The sequence below is a fragment of the Peromyscus californicus genome, unplaced genomic scaffold (assembly GCF_007827085.1).
Source record: "Peromyscus californicus insignis strain IS unplaced genomic scaffold, ASM782708v3 Scaffold_14__1_contigs__length_90479793_seg_2, whole genome shotgun sequence".
NCBI lineage: Eukaryota > Metazoa > Chordata > Mammalia > Rodentia > Cricetidae > Peromyscus > Peromyscus californicus.
The window spans coordinates 60,797,313-60,821,785 of record NW_026294436.1 but is presented as its reverse complement, the minus strand read 5'-3'; the positions used below and the strand labels follow the sequence as shown (position 1 = coordinate 60,821,785).

Here is a 24,473-nt window from a genome sequence, read left to right as displayed (position 1 = left end):
TGACTGTGTTCATATACATGTGTGAATGTGTATATATGTGTGTGGATATGTGCACATATGTGATACATATATGTATGAGTATGCACATACATGTGTGAGTGTGTGTGTATACTTGTGTATGTACATATATGTGTGTGTTTGTATACATGAGTGTGTGTGTGTATGACATATGTACCATGGTTTGAGTGTGAAGGCCAGAGATCAACCTTGGATGTTGAGGTTCACCCTTCACTGTGTTTAAAACAAGGTCTCCTGTTAGCCTCTATATGTCAGGTGGGCTGACCCACGGCCTCCAGGGAGTCTGCTGTCTCTATGTCCCGTCTTACCACGGGAGTACTGGGATTGTAGATGTGAGATACAGGGTTTGGCTTTGGTTGGGTCCTGGGACTGTAGACTCAGGCTGTTCGGCTTGTGTGATGAATATTTTAACCAATATTTTAACCACTGAGCCATCTCCGTTGACCAGGATTCACTCTTTCCACAACTGGACTGTTAACTGATACTTTTAACGTTTTCTTCCTCTCCCTTACTGAATGGTTGGAAAGCAGAGATGTGTGATTATGGGGCTACTTACTCTTCAGTGTTCCCCTTTAGCTTTCAAGTCTATGAATTCTAAACGCTGTGAAATAAGTGATTAAGCTGTACTGGGTAACAAAAATGAAGCTTATAGGAACAGGCCGACTGTGACCCTCTTCTGAAGGGAAGATGGATTAATAAGACAGATTCTGCCACAGACCCGACTCTCTGGAAACATCTGAAAGCCTTTCCAGAAATCTATAATGACTGATGTGACTCTCGTTGATAGATGTGTGAGTCTCACTGGTAACTGGTTCAAAAGCTAGTGACAAATGTTTTTTGTAATGCTATTTTGGACCCATATATACGTGAGAAAATATACTTTAGAAACAGGAGCATGAAGGACAGAGTATTTTGAATATGATTGTGGGAACAGCAGGGATACAGGTTCAGGCACACACACACACACACACACACACACACACACACACACACACACACACACGCCTGTGATAGAGGATTTCTCGTCCTTGGGACTGACGCTGAGGGTTGGGTGACTCTTGTTCTGGGGGTTAGTCTGTGCTTTGTGGAATATAGCAATGGCCATACCTTCTTCCTACTGAATGCTAGTAGTATTCTCCTGGCAGTTATTATAAACCAGGAAATGTCCCCAGGCATTGCAATGAGTCTGCCAGAGATGTTTAATAAAAGAGAAATGATATTATTGTATATTGCTTGATCTCCACATCCAATTCTGTTGGCTTTTGTATGAGTACCTCTGGCCCTGGACAGAACTGTGAATCAGTCACTGTACTTCACAGGCTCACCTTCTCATGGGTGTCCCTAGTGGAGTGATGGGGAGCCTCCTTTCTGCTCTCTCAGAATGGACCACATCCTGGCCATTGTAAAAAGTACACTGCCCTGCTCTGTGAAAAATTTGCATGTTGAAATTCTGACACTGAAGGTGCTGATTTTAGATGACAGCACTTTTAGGAAGTTACGAGATCATGAACATGAAGCCCTCTTGAGTAAGATTAGTGACCCCCAGATGGAGTTGTACATGCCTTTAGTCTCTGCACACGGGAAGCTGAGGCAGGATTGTGAGTATGAGGCCAGCATGGGCTACCTACTGAGACCTTGTCAAACAAGACAGAGACAGAGAGAGAGACCTGAGAGCAGCTCCCTGCCCCTCCCACAATGTAAGGATGAAGTAAGGACATCTGTGACAGAAACAGACCCTCTCTATCATACAGAAACTGATAGTGAATGGACTGATGGTGACTGTTGAACCATTCAGCCTCTGGAACTGTAAAAAAGAAACCCCAGGTTTACAACTGTCTGGTTTATAGTGCTTTGTAGAGGTAGCCCGCATTAACTGAGAACACTCTAGCAAGCCTGAATTGAATCAGCCAACTTATACCTTTTATCTTGGCTTTGACTTACAACAGAGTTCTGATATGTATTATTCAGGAAACTTTTGCCAAAGAAAAGCCACTGTTTCTATGTAACAATCATTTTAGGAATCTTTAAGTATCTATGGAGGCAGTAGCCAAAGGTTCACCTAGGACTCATGGGCTCCAAATGCAAACTATTTAGGCTAAATTGCAAGGCGAAGGATCTGCAAGTAACAAAGTATAGAAATGTTTAAGCAGCATGGACTAGAAAATTCCAAGGGGAAGTTCTCCATGGACCCTGGGAATTCAGGTGGCTCAGTGATCTGGGGCTGGAGCGGACCTAACAAGAACAGATGGGAAACTCTGAAACTAATAAACAGCACACAGAAGATAACAACTGCTCCTTGGCCAAGATTTTTAACACTGTATGAGGGGCAGGCAATATCTCAGAATGTTCCAATTGTTTCTAGACAGGATATGGAGGATTTGACTGGAGCCAGGTGCTACAGGTAAAATCTGGGCCAAGCCCCAAAGGCACCTTCATTTTCTTATAAAACAAGGGAATGTTCTTTCTTCAGTGCTGGTCTTTTTATTGCTGTCAAAAAATATATATATGGCCAGTTAAAGTTGAATCACATCCCCTAAAAGATACACTGGAGACTTTATCCTCCATGCTACAGAATGTCACCTTTGCTGAGAATAATATCATTGCAGATATAAGTAGTTAAAATAACGACATGTCTATGGTAGGATTGGTCCTTCATCATATATGACTGGTGTCCTGATAAGAAAAGAAACCCAGTGAAAAGATAGCATGTTTCAGGCAGGCAGAATGAAGTGCTGTAACCACAAGCCAAGAGCACCTGGAAGCCAGGCAGAAGGAAGAAAGATTCCGACAGGTTTCGGAAAGAAGCATGGCCCTCCTCATTCCCGTGAGTTTGAACTTGTCTTAGGCAGTTTGACATGGTTTGGTTTAGTCTGGTCCGATCTAGTCTGGTCTATTCTGGTCTGGTCTGGCTTGGTTTGGTTTGGCAACGCTGAGACCTGAGCAGCCCAGGGGTCATGCAGCCCAAGCAAATATCCCACTATTACACTCACCTCCGGCCCAAGGCTGGACTGCTGACTCCCAGGACTGAGACATTAAGTCTCTACTGTTTTTAGCCACTCTGACACTGTAGCTCTGTGGAAACCAAGACCATCTTTCAGGAGTCGCTCACCTGAGTAGATGGAGTAGAAGCTGTGCCTCTGAGCCCTATGTCCCCTCCATGCAGACTCACGGGTGCCATGGATGATGACCTCCTGTGCTGATATTCAAATTCTACCGTACCTGGTAGCTCCTCCCCTGGGATCTGTCACTCTTCCTCAACTGGTCTTAGGCCAGGATAACTAAAAGCTAAGGACCACATGGACTTTGCTTCCAGAGTGGAAAACAAAGAAAGAACTAAGCTGTTCTGCTCTCAGGGGAATCTGTCAGGGTCCTCCTGTCCCCACAGGTCCTTCTTTTCATCCTTACCTCACAGAGCCAGGAGGCATAGCTTGTGTTTTCCCTAGTGAGAGGTCGAGTTCATGGTGTAAATCACCCTCTCTCTTGTCAAAGATCCCGGCAGTGTCCTTATGTGTGCCATGTTATGAATTCCCGGTAAATCGTGATCCTGACAAGGAAACATGTCGGTGAGATATGTCCTCCTCATTAATACTGAGGATCTGAAGGCACAACAGCTTAGTTCATTAAATACATCCATGTACGTCTGCTCTTTTAAGAGAATTGACTTTAATACACTTAACAGGCCTTGTGTCAGAATGAACTAATGTTGTCAATGCAATGCCATTGGGATGGTGATGCTTCAAGACATGACAGTGGATTATACCACATTCGGATTAAATCATCACATTCAGCTCTTGGGGTGATTTTTTTGTGTGTGGGTTTTTTTTTTTTTTTTGGTTTTTATGACCCTCTTAGTGACAGTTTACTGCTCCAGGTTCCATCTCATTAAGACCTGGATAATCATGGTTTGAATTAAGAACTATTAAATAAAAGAGCCAGAAGAGGCTAAATCTAAATTGCACTATGAATACAGTAAGTGGAGAAGGAAAGACGATGGAAAGAGGAAAAGAATGAAATTAGGTATGGGAACCTAAGCCAGGTGTCTTCCTACCTAGACAGGTGCAATGGTGAGTGAGGCATTCTTTTAAAAATTACAAATCGTTTTACCATTATCCCAAAACAGTAAGAAGGGAGCGTGTACTACTCCTTCCTCACCGTCCAGATAGCCAGAGGGTTTTCATGCTGATCTGGGTGACCTGAGAAGCCACAGTCTTATCACAATATACAGAGCCTCCTGTGCGTAGACATGGGCAAATCCTTTTTCTTCTTTTAGGGTGAGGAACAAAGTAGCATCATGAGAGCCTTCACCACCCCAGCCTTATGCAAATACCTCCACTGTGGTCAGTACAACCCTGGGTATTGGTGCTTATAGATGCCTGATTGCCAGTGGGTGCGTGGTCTGGGAGCGGAGGCTGACTGGTGTCTGCTTGCCCTCCTAGGAGCCGAGGTGACATACATGAACATGACCGCCTACAACAAAGGCCGGCTGCAGTCGTCCTTCTGGATTGTGGACAAACAACATGTGTACATCGGCAGTGCGGGTTTGGACTGGAGATCCCTTGGCCAGGTAATCTTCCCACCATATCTAAACTCAACAGCTGTGGCTGTCAAAATGTCTGCCTCCAAAGAGTACTCAGACACCTATGGCATTTGTTTGTTTTGTTTGTTTTTAATTTGGGATGCCAAGGACTGAATTCAGCCTACTCTCTACCATTGAGACACATTCCCAAATCCAGTGTTTCTTATGTTTAATTGTATGGTTTTAAGAGGTTTAATGTGATAAGACAAACCTTTGCTCTGGAGAATCGTTTTATCAGATAAACAACATAACTGCCATTGGGTCAATGCCTTAGGAACTCAGATTCTACTGTCGTCATCTTCAGAACAATTACATGTAGGTTGTAGTACCCAGATGTGAGTCTTAAGGATGATACCACACCATCAGTGAGACAGGGAAACATGTCAGCTCAACATAGAACAGTGTGATTTAGGACAAAAAGCATGTGAAGTATTCCTGTAGACAGTCTTAAGAGGGAAATATTATCATCTTACTCTTCACAGTTAATTAATGTCAAATATCTTGAAAATCAATTTAGATACTTCTGTAATTTTCATATATTTGTGCTTGCCAGAGCTGATCCATAGAAGATTGTAAAACTATTGTGTTTCCACTTGTCTGTAGGAATGGAAAGCTCCTAGTCACTGGGTGCCTAGGGCACCTGGCACTCATACTACAGAGCCCACACATGCCCATCCTAGCTGGGTTTTAAGTTAGTGGCACTAAGGGAAAACAGCACCAAGGTGCTAGTAATTCTCTGTGACCCATGGAAAAAGTTGGCACCATGTGGAATAACTAGAAATGGGAGCTCATATTAGTATGGCCTGCTTTGCATATGGAACCACTTGCCTCTCTGAGTCATTCTTTCCTTTGCCTTCTTAAACTACTGCCTTTCCTCCTCACTCTCTGTTTCTCATACTATATGGTGAGGCAGAAAAGCAGCATGCTCAGGTATAGAACAGGCAGGCATGCTCAGGTATAGAACAGGCAGGCATGCTCAGGTATAGAACAGGCAGGCATGCTCAGGTATAGAACAGGCAGGCATGCTCAGGTATAGAACAGGCAGGCATGCTCAGGTATAGAACAGGCAAGCATGCTCAGGTATAGAACAGGCAGGCATGCTCAGGTATAGAATAGGCAAGCATGCTCAGGTATAGAACAGGTAGGCATGCTCAGGTATAGAACAGATAAGCACACTTAGGTATAGAACAGATAAGCACACTTAGGTATAGGACAGATAAGCACAATTAGGTATAGAACAGATAAGCACAATTAGGTATAGAACAGATAAGCACAATTAGGTATAAAGCAGGCAAGCATGCTCAGGTATAGAGCAGAAAGGCATGCTCAGGTTCAGAACAGGCAGACATGCTCAGGTAGAGAACAGGCAAGCATGCTCAGGTTTAAAAGAAATAAGCACTATGCAAACAGCATATCAGCAAACCAATTGTTTTCCTCAGCACTGAAGAGATGGTATATATCCAAAAGAAAACTTAGCAGTGTGTTATTGTCACCTTAAGGAATAAGAAAGAACTTCCTCTTGGAATAGTATGACCAAGAGCAAACCCAAGCTGGAATTCTCCACTTCTCTTCCTGTGCCGTTCATCTGTCTGAAGCCTGTGGTTACTAGCCTCTCTGTAGTTCGTTGTGTGTCTGACCTGTTCCTGTTGCCCATCTACTGTGCCTGTGTGCTGTACTACTGTGTCTGCTCTGTGTATCTGTGTACCTGTCTGTATGTCTGTCTGTTGTGTCTATCTGTGTTGCCTGCCCCTCACAAAGGGCTTTGCTCTGTATTTGTTGAACAGCACAGAAAACAGATGGGAAAGGAATGAGAAATCCTTTACAGAAATCTTTAACAGAGTTTTAGAAGGAAAGAAATTACTTTACTGACCCAGAATAGCTATTATCTGTCTACATCTGCATATTGCTTCTGGCATTTATGGTGGATATTTGTTTTGTTTAAGGTCACTTTCAACCTGTTGGCTGTTTTCAGCAAATGATTACTATTACTATAACGCATGCAGACACACACACATTATTCTGGGTTGGGACATGGAAGAGCCTACAACTGAAGATTAATATGCATTTAGCATAGGCTGTAAAATCTGATTGCATGGGAAATCCAAGGCATAGTGAGGCTGATTACATTGTTTTGTTAAAGGCAGGTTAGACTTACATAAGCTGAATACACACTAGAATAGCAGTTTGCGTGCCAGTCTTAGGTGATCTCGAGGCAAACATGGCTGCAAACCTGGCAAAAGATCACTCTCCTCCAAGGCAAGAGGTGTTTCCACAGCTCAGCTCTATTACAACCAAGATTTTTTTTCTAGTTTCAGTTTTAGAAGACAGGTAGAGTCAGTAATCCAGGTTGGACTATTGTTGCTAATAGGACAGTCTCACACCCCAGCTATGGATGGGAACTCTAAGAACTCCCTGGAGAGGAAGACACCACCAAAGAAAACATTGCTTATTTTATATCTATTCAGGAAATTAAAAAGTGCTGTCTAAAGAATTGAAAATTGTTCTGGGGAGGTTAAAGCAGGAGGATGTGTGTGCTGGTGGGAAATATTTAAACCATTTGATGTTCCCCGTATGGGCTTTCTTATGGAAATATGTGTTCCTCTGCTGGTTGTAAATTTACTAGCAAGTTAAGCGCCTTGTAGATCAGAGATGTGGGCCAAGGCAAGAGCAGGTTTCCAAAAGGCTACCACTTACATGCCAGATACTGTGCTGGTAAATGTTTTTAAAGATCTTATTTTTATTTTTAATTTTGTGTGTATGTATGTATGTATGTATGTATGTCAGTGTGTGTGTGTGTGTGTGTGTGTGTGTGTGTGTGTGTGTGTAGGTGTCCAGATGAGTGCAGGTGTCCTAAGTCCAGGGACATTGTATCCTCCAGAACTAGAATAACAGACAGTTGTGAGCTGCCAGATGGCAGTACTGGGAACCACACTTGGGTCCTCTATAAAAGCACTGTGTGGCCTTAACCACTGAGTTGTCTCTAGTCTCTGTGATTCCTTCTTCATTTGTCATAACAATCTAATGGTAGATATTACCTCTATTTTCCTTTTATGGTAATCTCAGAAAAAATAAAACATAAAGATCCTGTTCCTGCCCTTTCCTCATTCAAAATAATAAAATACACTCTAACCTGGTTAGGGTCGCCTCTCACAGTCTTAGATTAAGAGTTACATCACGTGGTACAAATCCACATGGTTCATTTCATTCTTAGTGATTTGGAGCATTCATATCAATCAACTCAAAGTCACACTTTTTTTTTTTTAAATCTTGTGGCTTCTAAACAAAACTCTGAAACTAAAGCAAATTTTGTTCCTATGCTCTTAGCCATTGTCCCCATGTTCCACCTGGAGCAAACTGCACTCTCGATAGAGGTATAGAGGAGACACCATCTAGAAAAGAGGAGGAGTTTAAGATTCTGTCACGTGAACATTTACTCTCCATGGAGTTTCCCTGCATCAACTGCCACTCACCCAGGACTTCTCTCTCATTTGTGTCTAGTCCCTCCTCCTCTTCTCCACACCTGAGCACAAATACTGCCTCCTGCCCCAGCCATCTTTCCCACATCACTCTCAGTTTGGGTGCCATGTTACTGTATGTGAGGAGGCCCAGTCATAAACCACCAAAATGGCTGGTTCATGGTTGGGGGAAGGTTCTTGTTGTGGATAAGAGGAAGAAAGTATCTAAAGGCATTTGGAAGAGTCCAGAGCAGAGAGCAAAAGAAGAGGACTGAACATGGCCAAGGTTATCTGTGCGAGAAGGGAGGGTAACGGGAGAGAATAGTGGAGACAGCAAGAAAAGAAAATGGTGAAAGTAGCAGGGGTAGGGGTAAAAGTCTTGCCTATAGAGAAAGCAGGAGCTAAGGTGTGACGGGCCAGAAGGCTCCTGTGGAGGCTTTGAAATGTATAACTGGTATTGCAAACAGGAACTGAGGGAACTGGGAGGCAGGCGTGGACTTTGATATACTGGTAGATGCCACAGGCATATGTCAGGGGAAAGCCATGTGTGCCTTCTTAGCCGAGGCAATTAGGAAATGATGCCTTTTGGCAAAGAGGAACCTGCTTCATGAGTTCCCGAGGAACCTTGGCTTTTATCTAACAGCCAGAAATCCTTCTATAGCCCAACTTGAATTGAACCTAGACTGTCATTTCTGGTCCTAAAACCTAACAGTGACTCCACACTATGTCATCTTCAATGAGTGTTCCTCTCAACCATAACACATCTTCCAAGAGTCAAGTTCAGCCGATGCCATCAGCTTTACATTTTGTGAAGTCTTCCAGTGAAATCCGTGATTATTGCTCGTAATGATCATCTTAAATCTATGCCAAGTCAAGGAAATAAAAGAGATGGTCTTCAACTTTCATGCACTATGAGCTTTGTCTGGCTTCTGTCTAAGCATGTGAAGGACAAAACTTCTTCCATTTTCACTGTTCTCTTCTTTGTAAAGAATTCTGCCATCACTTCATTCCACAAAGGAAGAGAGGCTATAGGTCAGCTTGAGGTCATGTGACCTTCCGGGAAATGGTGAAGCTAAAATTCAAGCCTATGCCCTTTAAAACTAAACTTTTTGCTTTTTTTAAAAAATTTTTTTATTTTTATTTTGCAATACAATTCAGTTCTACATATCAGCCACGGATTCCCTTGTTCTCCCCCCTCCCGCCCCCCTCACCTTCCCCCCAACCCATCCCCCATTCCCACCTCCTCCAGGGCAAAGCCTCCCCCGCAGACTGAGATCAACCTGGTAGACTCAGTCCAGGTAGGTCCAGTCCCCTCTTCCCAGGCTGAGCCAAGCAATCCTGCATAGGCCCCAGGTTTCAAACAACCAACTCATGCAATGAGCACAGGACCCAGTCCCACTGCCTGGATGCCTCCCAAACAGATCAAGCCAATCAACTGTCTCACCCATTCAGAGGGCCTGATCCAGTTGGGGACCCCTCAGCCATTGGTTCATAGTTCATGTGTTTCCATTCGTTTGGCTATTTGTCCCTGTGCTTTATCCAACCTTGGTCTCAACAATTCTCACTCATATAAACCCTCCTCATTCTCGCTAATTGGACTCCCAGAGATCCACCCGGGGCCTAGCCATGGATCTCTGCATCCAGATCCCTCAGTAGTTGGATGAGGTTTCTAGCACGACAATTAGGGTGTTTGGCCATCCCATCACCAGAGTAGGTCAGTTCGGGCTGTATCTCGACCATTGCCAGCAGTCTGTTGTGGGGGTATCTTTGTGGATTTCTGTGGGCCTCTCTAGCACTTTGCTTCTTCCTATTCTCATGTGGTCTTCATTTACCATGGTCTCCTATTCCTTATTCTCCCTCTCTGTTGTTGATTCAGCTGGGATCTCCTGCTCCCCCAAGCTCTCTTTCCCTCGACCCTCGCCCTTCATTACCCCCACTCATGTCCAGGCTGTTCATGTAGATCTCATTCCATTTCTCTGTCATTGGGCGATCCCCATGTCTTTCTTGGGCTTCTGTTTTCCAGGTAGCCCCCCTGGTGATGTTTTGACCTTGTTTTATTTGACCTTGCCCGCCACTCATTTTTAAAAATCAGCTACACTTAGCAAAAAATCATGTTTACATTACTTCGTTGGGGTGAGAAAAGTCAACAACACAATTTTGTCAGAAGTCCTGTTCCCTTCCATCCAACAGCAAGCCCTTGGTGATGTGGGAGCCGTGAGATATCCTCTAACTGTTACTCACACCTGAAGCTCTGCAAACTCCCTCCATCTCTGGATTGGATTTCAAAGACCAGGAGGCCCTGTGTGTGTGCACATTTGCTTCTGTATTCCTCAGCTCCTGCTGTTCCTTCAAGGACTCCCTTAGAATTCCTGCCCACATGGAGTCCTGTGGGAAGAAAGAGAACACCCCTCCATACTTCCGACTTTGTGAGCACCTCAAAACCCCAGGAAGGAAAGGAAAACTGCAGCAGGAACAAAGGGAACAGAAGGCCAGCCAGTGAGAGAGGCTGAAAGGGATGTTCACAGCAGTCTCCAAACGTTCTGGAGGCGGGAAGCTGAAATGGGAGAAGCTGGGGTGGGGGGGTGGGGGGGGGGGTGTTTACGAAAATCAGGCTTTTGGAAAAAGTTGCATTTATAATCTTTGAACCATCTTTCTTAGCTTGGAGTTGAAAGGTGGGATTCAATAGGTCCATTGACATCAAGAACCTGGCAAGTCTGGAAAGGAGAGAGATTTAAATAGTGTTCTTTAATGGAATGGCAACAAACAAGAATAGGCCTATTTAAACCCTGAGCATGCACGCATTTTTTTCTTAGCTACTTTTTTTGTGGAAGGAATTAAAAGGTACATGTGAAGATAAGTCAGCTCGTGGGCAGGAGAATATGGGGACGGTGAAAGCAGAGCCTCAGTGAGGAAGACCCGGAAACTTAGCGACCTGTCTGGACCAGCTGCAGCATGGGCAGGGAACCACGTGACCAGCCCCGGATCTGGGTGATGGGTTGGATCACGAGCTTTTAGTCTTGGAGTTGGAAATGAATCTGACAGTGACTTAGTTTCCTGAGATGTATCTAACAGCAGGTTATTTCAGGGACATGGTCCTGGCCATTGTCTGGGAAAAGGACTCTCACACCTAAGACTGAGAAACTGTGGGTTTCCCTTAAATGAGTCTCTTCACAGAACCTTCCATATGCTAATGTGCTCCGAGAGGGTGGGGAGGGTGCAGCCCTTATCACATCTGGTTGGGTGACTTTGAAACACTTTTCATGACTAATGATCCTTGGCCTACACGTAGGGACACTGAGGCAGGATCTGGGTTTGGAGACTGGTAGGTCATTTACCTCTGACCTACAGAGATCTGACCTCTGTAACTGTAGGAGTTTCATAGCCACAAATTCAAGCAACTGAAAATCAAAAATATTCATTACAAATCACTTCTAAATGGATTATAAGGAGATTTTTCCCCTTATCATTTTTCCATAAACAGCACAGCATAGCAACAACTACCTACATAGCATTTTTGGTGCATTTTCAGAGCGTTGGGGATTGTTAGTAAACTAGAGGGTAGGGGTAGACTGTCAACACTGTGGCATTTATTCAAGGGACCTGAGTATCTGTGGACTTCCGCATCTCACAAGAATACATCTCTCCTATTAGTTCTGTTTTTCTGACTGAACTCTGACTGATAAGGATGGTGAGTAAGAAGTAGAAGATGTGATGGAGAGAGCTGGCAGAGTTGTGTCACAGTGACTAGTGGGCCATGAGACGTGAACCAGAATGAGTAGGTGGCACTGTTCCCAGCACCTGGAGCTGGGCCACCAGAAGAGGACAGCACTGTCAACGAAGACAGTCTGTCATTGGAGGGAAGTCCTGATATCCAGTGGACTGTTGGGCAAACAGTAAGGAGATGGACCGATGTGGCTGTTTATAGCTGGGACACTTTACTGGCCCTAAAGGTGCTGATTTCATCGCAGCTGCTGTTTCCAGCAGTGATCATTTGGTGGACATTGACATGAGTCACAGTCCTTCACCAAGCCTCATCCCTTCTTTCAGATGTCCCTATGGCCTGGAATTAATAATGAAAAACTCACTAAGACCTAACCAGTCTCTGAGTCCCTCCTTCGTGTGTGAGTGTGTAGCGTATATGTTTGTGCACATGTGTACATGTGTATGTGTCACAGGACAGAGATCAGCTGCAGGTGTTGTTCCTTAGAATGGCATCCACCAACCATGCCCCCTTGAGACAAGGTCTCCCACACTTATCTGGAGTTTTTCAATTAGACTAGTCCTGAGAATCCACCTATCTCTACCTTCCCAGCACTGGGATTACAAGCACATGCTACCAAGTCTGGCTTTTTATGAAATGGATTCTGAGGGATCAGAGGTGGCACTGGGGTCCTTCGTGATTACACAGCAAGCAATTTCCTGACTGGTCCATCTTACCAGCCCTTGAGTCTGTCTTCTTCCTTTTTGTTTCCATTCCGAAAAAAGGTCAGAGGCAGCGTGCCGAAGCTCCCTTGAGTTTGCTGTGGGCAAGAATCACAGTGCAGGCCGCTCTGGCTTTCCCATTTGGTGCTAGCACTGAGCCGAGGTTTTTCTTAAAATTGACAAGGTCCGGAAGGCGTGCTTCAGCTCCTAGGGAAGGGGTGCACCTGTGATCCAGATAACTAGTTATCGAAACCAAAATGCAAATGAAAGGCAAAAGGTAATTCAACTGCAAATACAGCAGGGAATAATTAATACCGCTTAGAAAACATTTAACAAAGGAAAGCAAATAATTAGCTCTTCCTTATTGGTTTGGAAATTACCTGTGCAGCTCAGAAAGGCTGTTTTTGTTTGCACGTACATTGTAAAGTGAATGAGGAGGTGGAACTCCCTGCTTTTAATAAAATATATGTATTAGGAGACTGTGTTTTCGATAACAAAGCTATGCAAATTTTCTGCAATTTCTATAGTGGCAATTCTGCAAGTAATATTACTCAAAGGAGCATAACTAAATCTTTTCTTCTTGTCTCCTATGGGAACCGTTCTTTCAAAGTCACTGAATGGTCTCCTGCCTCCATTTATGTGGTGACATGGAGGAACAAGAGATCATTTCACTTTTCTCCTGCCCTTCCTAGCAAAAGGAACACCCACAGCATCATTTCTGAGTAAAATTGATTTCTGAACTTGTCTTCAATGCCATGTCCACCTTCACGTTCTCCATCTGTTCTAAAGGGCATGGTTGCCTAAAGTCTCCTAATGTGGCTTATCTTGAGATGTCTGTCCTGGTCACTTTTTAAAAGTTCTTTTGTTCACTATTATTATTTTGTGTGTGATGGACGGATCATGTGTGCCATGGTGTGTGTGTGTGTGTGTGTGTGTGTGTGTGTGTGTGTGTGTGTGTGTGTAGGTCAACTTCATGTGGTCGGTTCTCTTCTTCCATCTTCATGTGGGTTTCTGGGATGGAACTCAGTTCCTCAGGCTCACACCGTCTGGCAGTAAGAACCTTTACCTGCTCGGCCATCTTGTTGGCCCCTGATCATTTTTTTTCCCCTAGACTTTTAACCCAGTCTCCTGGGTTAAAAGTTCTCCTAAATTATGATTCCCTTGAGTTCAAGTAAGAGACTTGTCTTCAAACCAAATGCAATCCCCCCTCCTCCCCCACTGTGGACTTTTTCTTCTCATTAGTCAAGCTCTGGGCTGTTGCTAGGTTTCCTGTTCACCAGTCTTGCTCTTCATGTTGGTTGTTTCTAAGCTGTTGTTCTGCAGTAAAACACTGAGGCTGAAGTCAGAATGGAAACTGGTTTTTGTTCTGTTTTGTTCTGTTTTGTTTTTGTTGCTCTTGTAGCTGTATGGCCTCGAGCAAGTTGGGCCACTTCCTTGAGTTTTCATTTTTTCATCTCTACAGTTGAACTAACCAGAATGTTCTATGAAGTTGCTGGGGAACCAGATGAGTTATTCAAACTTACCCGGCCCCGCAGCTGAGGCATGAGGACTGTTGATAAACTGTGGCCACTGAGCAGATGCCAAGGAAACTGGGTTGTCTAGGCCAACAAGGAATGTCAGTATAATGCTTGTTTCGTGTCCTCAATGATGGTGCCACTGATCTCTCTCACAAACACAATGGCCTTCTTAACAATACAGTATGGGGAGCAATGGCACCACAGGACCATGACCCACTGGCTATGACCCACTGAAGGCTTTAATGCCCTGCCATAGAGCTTTATTTTTTTAGATACCATCAAAGACAATGCCCCGATAATTAAGCAAAGTGAAACAAATAGAGAAAATAGAGCTAAAACTGTAGTTTTGGGGAAGTAGACTTGGGTTTTCACATAAATCAGATGAGTGTTCACAAGAGGAAGCCAAGGGGGAATGTGGACACAATGGAGGGAAGTTTCAAGCTGCCTCTGGATGTGGAGGGTGTATTGTATACACTTTCTCTATCATTCTTATGTCAGAAGCAAAGACAAAAGCAAAGGAAACTGAAGTCACTGAAGTCACTGATCAAGCTCTGGCCACTGGTACTGATTACTAAAAATGTTGGCTCCTGGCAGGGACTGTGGCAACCAGTAGAGCCCTGGCTGGCTGCTCCAGGTTGTAAGTCAGAGTTCCAACTTTCCATGTGGCCTGGCTGTTTTCCAACTGTGTCCTCAAGATCAGAGGAAGGGTGACAATGTCCTCCTATGTGCTCACCCCACCCACTGTCTCCCTAGAATTGGTTTTTCAGTCCTTGATAGGTATGTAGGAGCCCATACTGAGGGCCATGATAGATGTCCTCTGAATATATTTAATGACATGGAATCTCAGTGCCCACTCAGTGCCTGGCACACACTGAGTGTTAAGAAGTATTGATGAATGGATACATGACTTCACAAAATAGAATGCCTTTAGTCATCAAGTAAGTCTTAGAACAGAGAATTGAAATTAAAGATTGGAAATTTCAGGGAAAAGTTATTTCTGTGAGTCGAAACAAGAATCTTGTGACACACACACACCCTAAGTTAACTCCAGGATGCCCACATCATTGTCATCATTGTTATCATGCATTGTCACACTGGACCAGCTCCTGTCAACAAGGAGCTCTCTATCCAAAGAGCACATACTGATATGCTCATTCTTTATGTTATACTTGGTGATAGAGCAATAACCCTCCCCCAAAGCCAATTTAGTACCCAGTATCAATTTGGTAACATTTGTGACATGGCTTTCATAATGGTTGAGAATATTCTTCATGAAAATAACACTAAAAAGCCCATATCAAGACCTGGAGGATTTGATGATGATTGTAATGTAACACTCTTAACTGGTGTAGCGCATGCACGTGCTTACACAAACACACAAACACACACACACACACACAAACCCACACACACTGCTTCTATTAACAAATGTTTTTTTTTTAAATGTTTCACTGAGTTTCTTTGAAGGCTTTATCAGACCTAGGCAATACATCTATTTTAAAAGCTGTATTATCAATGATTCACTTAGGTTAATTTTATAACCCATTTTCTTACTTTCTGGCTTTAATATTTTAATTGGAAAAAAATCTTCTTCTTGACACAAAATTCTTCACTCACAGAACAGCTAGAAGGCTTGCTCTGCAGAACAGTGAACTCTCAGTGCTGCTGGGCATTCTCTGACTTTGAAAGCTAGCTAGCCTGGCATGTGCAGTAACTAACAAGAGGCCCTGTCTCAAACAAAGGGAAGGGTGAGGATTATAACCAAGTATACCCAAGATGGTTCTCTGCCTCCACACACGTGCTCTGCTATGTGCAGATGTGCCTTAAAAACTAGTCAGCAGACTGTTTACCACTTCTACAATTCATCCTAGAAACGTTACACACCTTGAATGTATCCCTTGTACAGGAAGCATACTTATACTACAGTATTTGAAATGTCAGTTAATTTAAATTCAATATCTTAATTACATACAGCATAAAAAGCATTCAGCATGTATGTCTACATGTATGTGTTTGTGCATATGAATGTGTATGAATACACATGTATGTATGTGTGTCAACCCAGGATTATACTTGCCAAAGAGAAACCCAGGACCTTGGTTTTTTTGGGAAGAAATTATCATCAAATACTTTTTTAATGTGCTGAATCTCTAAATAATGAATGTTCTTTATTTTCCCAAAGGCCTGTGTGCTGAAGACTTGGTCTCCAAGTTAAAACATGGTGGAACCCCTAGGCAGCCAGGCCTGGTGGGAGGCAATAGGTTACTGCACATATATTTGAAGGGAATCTTGGGGCCGCACCTCCTGCTTGCTCCCCTTTGCATCCCAGGTGCCATGAGCATCATGTTCTACCACCTGCTCCCCACCATCAGCAGCCCCTCACAGGAGAACCCAGGGTAGTAGGTCCAACACATCACCCACTGAAACCATGAGCCAAAACATGCTTTCTTCCTTTAAGTTAGTTATGTTGGAAATTTTGTCACAGTGACCGGAAGCTCAGTATCTTCCACAGGAGTAAGGCTGACCTAGACTTGAGCCTACAGGTCATCAGTGCAAAGTGGAATTCAGGTCATCTGCCTCAGCCTTGGTCCCTATAGCCTACTAACAATGACTGAAGACAAGACCCCAAGGGAGGCCTTCCCCTGCTTTCACTATCTAGAAACAAAGGCATAGGATGTTCCCAATATTCTCATTAATACAAAGTCAGTGGTCTTATTTACCTCTTAGTGAGTATTTTTAAATAGAGGGGTTAAGAAACTTCGTTCAGTTGCTTCTATCTAGATAACACTTTGGCTAAAAAAAATAGCAGTATAGGTCAAACCATTTTCCTGCCCTGGCCTATCTGGTTTTCCTTTATTTCTGCCTGTCCCGCTCCTATAAGATTTCCATCATCCCCTTCTCTCTTAGCCTCCTCACATCAGTCACTTGGGTTTCAACCCATATTGGGGTTTGCATTGATTAACTCTTGCTTTCCAACACTTATTTATCAATTTCCAAATTAACTCCTTGACTACGTGTCAGATAACATGATGATTATTCTTGCCATTCTGTAGTCTTCTCAGAGGAATAGTCCTGTTTCCCAAATCCCTGTGATGCCCTCCTAGGGTACACCTGAGTATAGCTCCTAGGTGTACCTGAGGTATTTTACCTCAGGCAGACTCCTCTTGAGATGCAGACACATGTACACAGAGGGGGCTGGGAAGGTGGCCCTGGGTCCTTCTCGAAGTGTAGAATTGCCTGCCGGAGTCTCAGAGATTCATCTCAAGCAGATGGAGAACGGCAGCCTGTAGATGTTCTTGTTTTCAAGTTATTTTTAGTTAGTATTGTCATTTCTGTAATGTTTGCGCACAGCACCAGGAAGAACTAAGAGGGATTGCCAGAAGAAAGGCTGGCTCACTGTTGCAAACACAGAAACAAAAAGAGGTGGAACTGAAGGACAGAAGAACATGGCTTGGGGACATTTTCTAAGAAGAAGAAAGTCATTTAGGGGAGCTTGTCTCTCTTCCTAATTATCTCAGAACTCTCGTAGACAGCACCCTTCAGCGGTGACAAGCTTCTGCCGCACACAAGTAATAGGCTTCACTTCAGCCTGCGCATTTTATTCCTGAATTTCTCTTAGACATCTCCCTCAGTGTTAATTCCAAGTCTCTCGTGCCTCTGATTAAAGTCTGGGATGCATGTTCTCATAGACTCCAGGAAAATAACAGAGATTCATACTATGGCATGCATGAGCATCCAGGGCTCACTCCATCAGAAAACAGGAAATTGAAGATCTTGGCCCTGGAGGCGAGGCATTCCCAGAGCTACTCGACCTGGTCAGGGATACAATGGGCTGCTGATACTTAACTGGAATCATAGACTTTTCACAGAGAAGTGTAGCATTAGATCCTTCAGGTTCCAACTCACCACAGATGCACAGAGAAGGTATCTATGATTACATATGTGAGGTTTTTTTATAGTTTGACAGCTCCTTGGAAGGTAAAATGTAGGTGAAATGCTATTACAGCAAATAACAATAACTACATTTGTGGATTTTGTACATTTCCTTTCATGTTCATTTATTTATCTGATCCTCTCAAAGCCTGACAGCAACAAGAACTTTTGTCACAGTCTTAGGGTCACAAATGTGCTAAGAATCAGATGCTAAATGACTAGCCCGAGGTCATGATGCCAAGGAGTAACTTGCACTGTGATGACTGCTCTGGTCTCCAGCATGGAAAATGAATGGTGGTAGCCTAGTGAGAGGCACTTAGACTATTGGCTTACTGCTCCAGTTTTTAGGCAAAGAGTAAGCAATGAGGCAAATGCTTCCTTTGCTCCCAATTCCAGAAGCAGTTAATCTGTGAAGCTGTGGCCATGCCTCTGTGTCATTCACAAAGTGAGATCCTCAGCAGAGAGACTGTTCTAATATGGTTTACCTTCTCCAGGGGTATTTTCTGTCTCTCCAAAAGAAGCTATTCAAACTTCTCGGCACTTTTCTCACCACCTTTGACTTCTACCCACAAAGCCTCCCTGAGTCCTCAAATGTGCCCCAAACAATATTCAGAGTGTGTCAGCTTTCTCTTACTGTGGCCAATACCTGCCACAATCAATTTACAAAGAGCAAAGTTTAATTTTGTATTTTGAATTTTTCTAAAGGCAGTAAAAGCAGACTTTTGCCAGTATGCAGCCAAAGGAGGGGTGGATCACAGTATGCAACTGAGCTGAACTGTATACATGAATATGGGGCTAGGAATTTATACCTTGTAAATGGGTGAGGTGCATCATTGGATGGACAATTGCTAAGACGAGCTCTGGGTATTCACTTAACTGGCCTAACAGAATTCTTCCTAAGGTCAGGTTAAGGATTCAGACAAGGGTATCGGTGGACTTCATTGTGTTCCATGGGGAAAGGGAATCATTATTAAAATGGAAGTATCAGGATTCCTGCAAAAACACCCTGTGCAAGGCCTGAGGCCAGGGTCAAGGAGAAGAAGACTTTGCCAAAGTGAGAGTGGGTGGGATGTGTTTAAAGTTTGGTCAAAAGGAGTTTGTCAGTCTCCAGGAACAAGGTTATTTTGACTCAAAGTTTTATTGATTTGAGTCCATGATGGGTTGGTGCTATAGTGACAGAGAACATCATGGGGGAGGGGGGGGGGAAGGTGGTAAACAACCACGTCATGGATAGCAAGTACAAGACAGGAAAAGGAAGACCCAGGGGTCACACAAGTTCAATAGCATTTCCTCAAATTCCTGAAGGTCTTCTGCCAGATCTTCCTCCTAAAGGCCCCACCTCACCCACTCTAATGTAGTAGTATCACTTTAGGAAACAAACCATTGACACGTGGGCCATGGGGAGACGACAGATTTGAAATCACCTAGGAGACACACCTCTGGGAGTGTGTTGGTGGACTTTCCAGAGAGTTTCAACAGAGGAAGGTATACCCTCCCTGAACGTGGCAGCACAGCCCATGGGCTGGGATCCTAGACTGCAGAAAAAGAAAACCACTGCAGGCCAGCATTTCCCGCCCTCTTCCTGCTCTGTCTAGATTTGAGGGGTCCCAAACTTGCACTTCCTTCGCCACAAACTCCGCCATGCCTTCCTGGTTGTGATGGACCGTGACTTCTTGAACCATGAGCCAAAATAAATTGTGTCCCCCTCAAGCTGCTTTCTGTAGGGTCACAATGGTGACCAAAGTAGCTAATACACGAGACATCCAAATCCTAACTGTAGTAGTAAGAATTTGCAGAGAAAAGTCGGAAAATCACTTCTACTTTTCTTCACTTACCCATTTTATCTAGACCATGACCGACATTGGAGACTGTTCTGTCTGGAGAATTACCTATCAGGGCTGTACTTTAATTTTTGAGTGAGTCGGCCTATAAGTATAGAGCAAGCAAAAATAAAAGAACAAATAGCAAGTAGTGGGTAGAGAGCAGAACATAGCACATACAGCCACCAGAAGCAATAGTCTTGCTCACCCCACCATGGAAGACACAGTAGTGACCTCTATTGGAAATGATTTACCTCCTAGCTATTCTCAAAGAAACAGCGTTTCTAATACCGTTCACCTGTTTGCTCTTCTCCTTCCTCCTTATCACAGTGTCAGGGAGCCAGTCTGTTCCAGGCCAAGAAATCTCACAGGCCCTTGGATAAACATGAGTCTGAGACAAAGGGTTCTGCTTGGTTCTCGGAGTCTGTTCACTGCAAGAAGCACCAATAGCTCATGGCAGTTTACCAACATAATTTATGTCATAGAAATAAAAATAGACCAATAGAAAAGCATAGCCTTGATGTTAATGAACTAAGAATTTGAAGGACAAGTCCAGCTGCAGAGGAGATAGCTGAAGGAATGGGGTATGTCTAGACTGACACCAAGAAAGGAGTAGACAGACTGTTGAGATAAATGGTGATGGACCAATGAGAGGACAGGATCAGTTTTGTCTCTCCTGTCATGAAGTGGGGGCCCTCTAAGGATACAGGACACAAACCTGTGAGATGGGAATTACCACTGATGAAGAGATGGCAGAGCATAAATCCCTGGAAGAATAAAGGACTTGTAGAACTTTCCTAGCTTGGCTTACCCAGGAACTTAGAGATAGGGAATCCCCAAGTGACCAGCACCAAGAGAGTGGGCTGAGGGTCAGGAAGAGTCTACACATTTCCACATCTCTTTTCCTTTCTTGTCATTCAGGAGACTGCATTCCATCTTCTCCCCACCCCACCCTGAACCTTCAGTAGCCTCAAGAATGTCAAGAAAGTCATCTATGTGCCTTCCCTGCTTCAGCATATCTTCCATATCATGTGATTCTGCGCTAAAACCTTCTGATTCCTTGTGGATGTTTTCTTACTTTTGAAGAACTTCCCCTCCATTAAAAAAAAAAATGCTATGAGTAGACACGGCAAGAAAGTATTTGTTTAGTCTCCCCTCCTAAACATCTCTCTTGCAACTTTCATCAGAAGTGAAGTGAAGGGTTTAGATCGAAATATCTGAATTGTCTGTGATTAGGTCAGTCTGATTGATCCATGCATGGGACAGGGGTGGAATGAAGCATGACTAAAGCTAGCATGTAGGGAGAGAGGCTGGGTTCGCAACCTCCCAGGGAGGCAGGTGGTCACCTGCACAGATGGACTCGGAAAGGCCCGTGCACTGGTGATGTCAGCCTCTTAAACCAGGAATCTGGGTGGCAGGGGCAATTTTAGACACTTTAATTTTAAGATAACCTATATGGAATGCCAGAAGCAATGCCATCTAAGCAGTAAGTGACATGCTAAGCGATGAAGGGGACAGATGTGCCACTGTGTGAGTATGCTGACCTTGCACCGTGGCAGAGCACTGTGGCCTGTCCACTTGCCAGCTTCCCACCTCGTCACACCTTCTAGTAGTCTCTGTAAAGGTATTGGCAGGCAGGCATGGGTCTATCTTTTCTTGTCCACTCTTTCCTTTCCTCTCTGCTTCTACCCCTGGCTCTATATCACACACACACCCAACATCACCTCATCCAGTCTATGTCTCATTTTCCTTCTCTTTTTCAAACTTTCTCTGGTTTGATTGTTTGTTTTTTTACTGTATTAAGGGTGCAACCCAGGACTTAGCACATGCTTAACAAGCACCCTACCAGTGGCCTACATCCATCCACTTTTCTTTAACAAGCACCCTACCAGTGGCCTACATTCATCCACTTTTCTTTTTTGAGAACCAAGTTAGAGCCTGCCTTCTCTATGTCCCAGCTGTGAATTTTGCTTTACGAGCTTCTATCTCTCATCTTTTCCCAATCTGCTCTGTGCCTTTCTCTCCTTTCCCAGTATCCAAGTTTATTCCTTTCTTCACAGCCATTCACTTCTTTCTTTCTTAAAATAAATATCTTTGAACTCCCTTGAACATGGACGAAAATCATATTTCGTTTCCTAACACTAACCATAAAAAGCAGGCAGCATAATGCTTACAGCACCTCCAAGAAAAAATGTGGGCACAGCTCCTGCAGCCTGGGCATTGCTCTGGTCATGGCCTCCTGGTTAAAGCCTAGAGCAGCCCTCATCTGGCAGCAGACTGGTAATTCCATTAGTGCTGGTACATCCTATTCTGATCTGTCATCCCACACATTTCCCTGTTGAGTAAGATCAATTGTCCCCTCTTCACCTCCGTTGACAGTTCACAGACTCAGAGCATTTCACAGAACTGCCTCTGATTAAATCCTGGGAAAACCCAACGGAGAATCAGATTCAAGACTGTCTTATGTCTAAACCTCAGGCAACATGGCTGTTTGACTTCTTCACACTCAAGGGCTTCTGTCCAGCTCTGTAAGAACAAGCATCACCAGGCATCTTTGGTCTTTGAAGTTTTAAGTAAATGAGTAGATATGCCCATCCACAGGGCACAGGTTGAACGAAGGCTTGTAAAGGGCACTGCTCTCTTCTTGCTGCTCACATGGAGGTGATTAGGTTGTGGTCGTGTCCTGAGAGTAGCCACACCCCATAAAAGAACACAGATGAAGTCTGCGGAGCAACAGTAGAGACCTAGATACCCAACGCTGCCCAGAGAGACCCAGAATGGCTTCACGGCAAGACAGGTCTGACTTTGCAGTTGAATTCTCATGATGCAACTCATTTCTGCAGTCTCCACTCAGGCACCTCTGACCTTGACCTCTTCCCCTTTCTCCCTGTTTCCTCCATCCCTTTCTTGCTCCTAGGCTTGGCACTTCCTCCCGTTGCCATAACTCCTGCCTACGTGTTGCATCATTTATCCTGTGCTCCCCAGCACCCCTTCAGGGCATCCCTCTTAAGTTCCCCAGCTTGCTCGTCCATCATTCCTGGTGCTATTACTCAATTTCATATTCCCTTTCATATTCATGCCCCTTGCTCGTCAACCTCAAAGAGGTGGGTTGTTTCTTTCTCACCAGTGACATGGCCAGTGTAACTTTTGTGAGAAAATAAAAAGAAACCCACTCAAGTTCTAATTAGGAGAGTTGAGAAGCCCTAAAGGGGCTTGCAGTAGATTTTCTGATAAACAGTTCCCTTCCTAGAATCTCTCTGTGATCCAGGCAACCTTGTGCTCTTATAATTCTCCTGTCTTAGCTGAAGATGAGACAGGATTTGGGTTATGGCCATTCAGAAGATAGCTACAGCTTAATTCTTCCTCATCACCTCTACAGCTCAGTTCTTCACTGGCTCCCTGTCTCTTGTTCCAACATCAGTGCCTCCAATACCCACAACAGTGATAAGCCAAAGATGCTCACTGATGTGTGAGCATCCCTGCACAGTATCTAAAGAGATTTCTAAAATTCTATGGCCTCTTCCTCTCTCCTTTGCTGCCTGCCTAGCACAGGCAATGTCAAACCAGTGCAGTCTCTGCCTTCTTGTCCTGCCTCCTACATATTAACATTGTTACTTATGAAGGACATTTCTCTTTATTTGACAGTCTGCCCAAGATCTGTGTTTGGGGATATTATGTGACTGGTTTCAGCGTTTCTATGTGCTTGAGAGGTGCAAACTAATTGTCAGTTACAACTGCCTTATTAGAATTCAAACTGGTCCCCTTAAGTGGCTACGTAAGTAACATCTCTAAACTATTACATGTGTGTAATTTGTGGAACAGTCTATGACCCAGGTCACAGTAGCCGGCTGCCGCTGACACAGCAATGCAGTTACTGGCCAGCCACTGTGTTCTGTGGCCTCCCTCAAGCCCTCAATCCTAGAGGACAAGCAGCAGTGCAGACATCCTCCTGTCTGCAGCCACCCCCAGGTTAGGCCCCAGTAGTTCTCCGTTCAGTGGTTGATCATCACACCCTACCCCCATGCTGCTGACGTCCAGCATGTCACCCCTGTGCCCAAATTCCTTCCCAGCTCTAAATTCAATTGTAACCCCAAACTTCTGCCCTCACACCCTCCACCTTACCTTGACCTTCTAAATAAATGTGAACAAAATTTTTTATCCCTCTCCTTCCCTCAGTGCCATCCTTGTTTTTGCACGTCATTCTTCGGCCATTTGACTTCAAAGCTGCGGCCATTTTTCATTTCTCTCTCCCCCTCTCCTTCCTAGTCCAGATATACACTCCTAAGTGGTAGGAAGTCTTCACTATATATCCCACAGATAGGGTCACCTCACTCTTGTGTACACTGGAGTGTGGCATCAGCCATCTGCTCTGGGACTGATGAACCTCATGACTTGGTTGCTTCTGGCTTCTTATCGTCATTAATTCCAATCTCTATTTGGAGATCATATCCCTAAATTACTCCACTGTCTAGCACTCAGACACTTCCAGGAACTCTCCTCACCCTGACGTGCAACATTCTCCTTGGCTTCACTCCCATCCATCAAAAGCTCTTCCAGTAATTTCTATGGTTCCACTCAGCAGCCAACTGACATCATTGACTGTTCTCCAAACAAGACTTAAATTTCTCATCTTTGTGTCTTTTTGTGCATGTCTTTGTTCCTGCTTGGTGCCACCCCTAACCCGTTAGATATTCAAAGATGTAAAACAGTGAGATAGATACAAAGATCAATT

At 44.1% G+C, this 24,473-nt stretch overlaps 1 protein-coding gene across 7 annotated transcripts in view; it reads left to right on the top strand.

Annotated features, from left to right (window-relative positions):
- Pld5 (phospholipase D family member 5) overlaps positions 1–24,473 on the top strand; it is a 316,954-nt gene that overhangs the window by 220,664 nt on the left and 71,817 nt on the right. For all 7 annotated transcript variants that reach the window (XM_052737721.1, XM_052737725.1, XM_052737727.1 and 4 more), the window contains one exon: positions 4,455–4,582. In XM_052737721.1, coding sequence (XP_052593681.1) covers positions 4,455–4,582 — 128 coding nt within the window. The remainder of the gene's footprint in view (positions 1–4,454; positions 4,583–24,473) is intronic.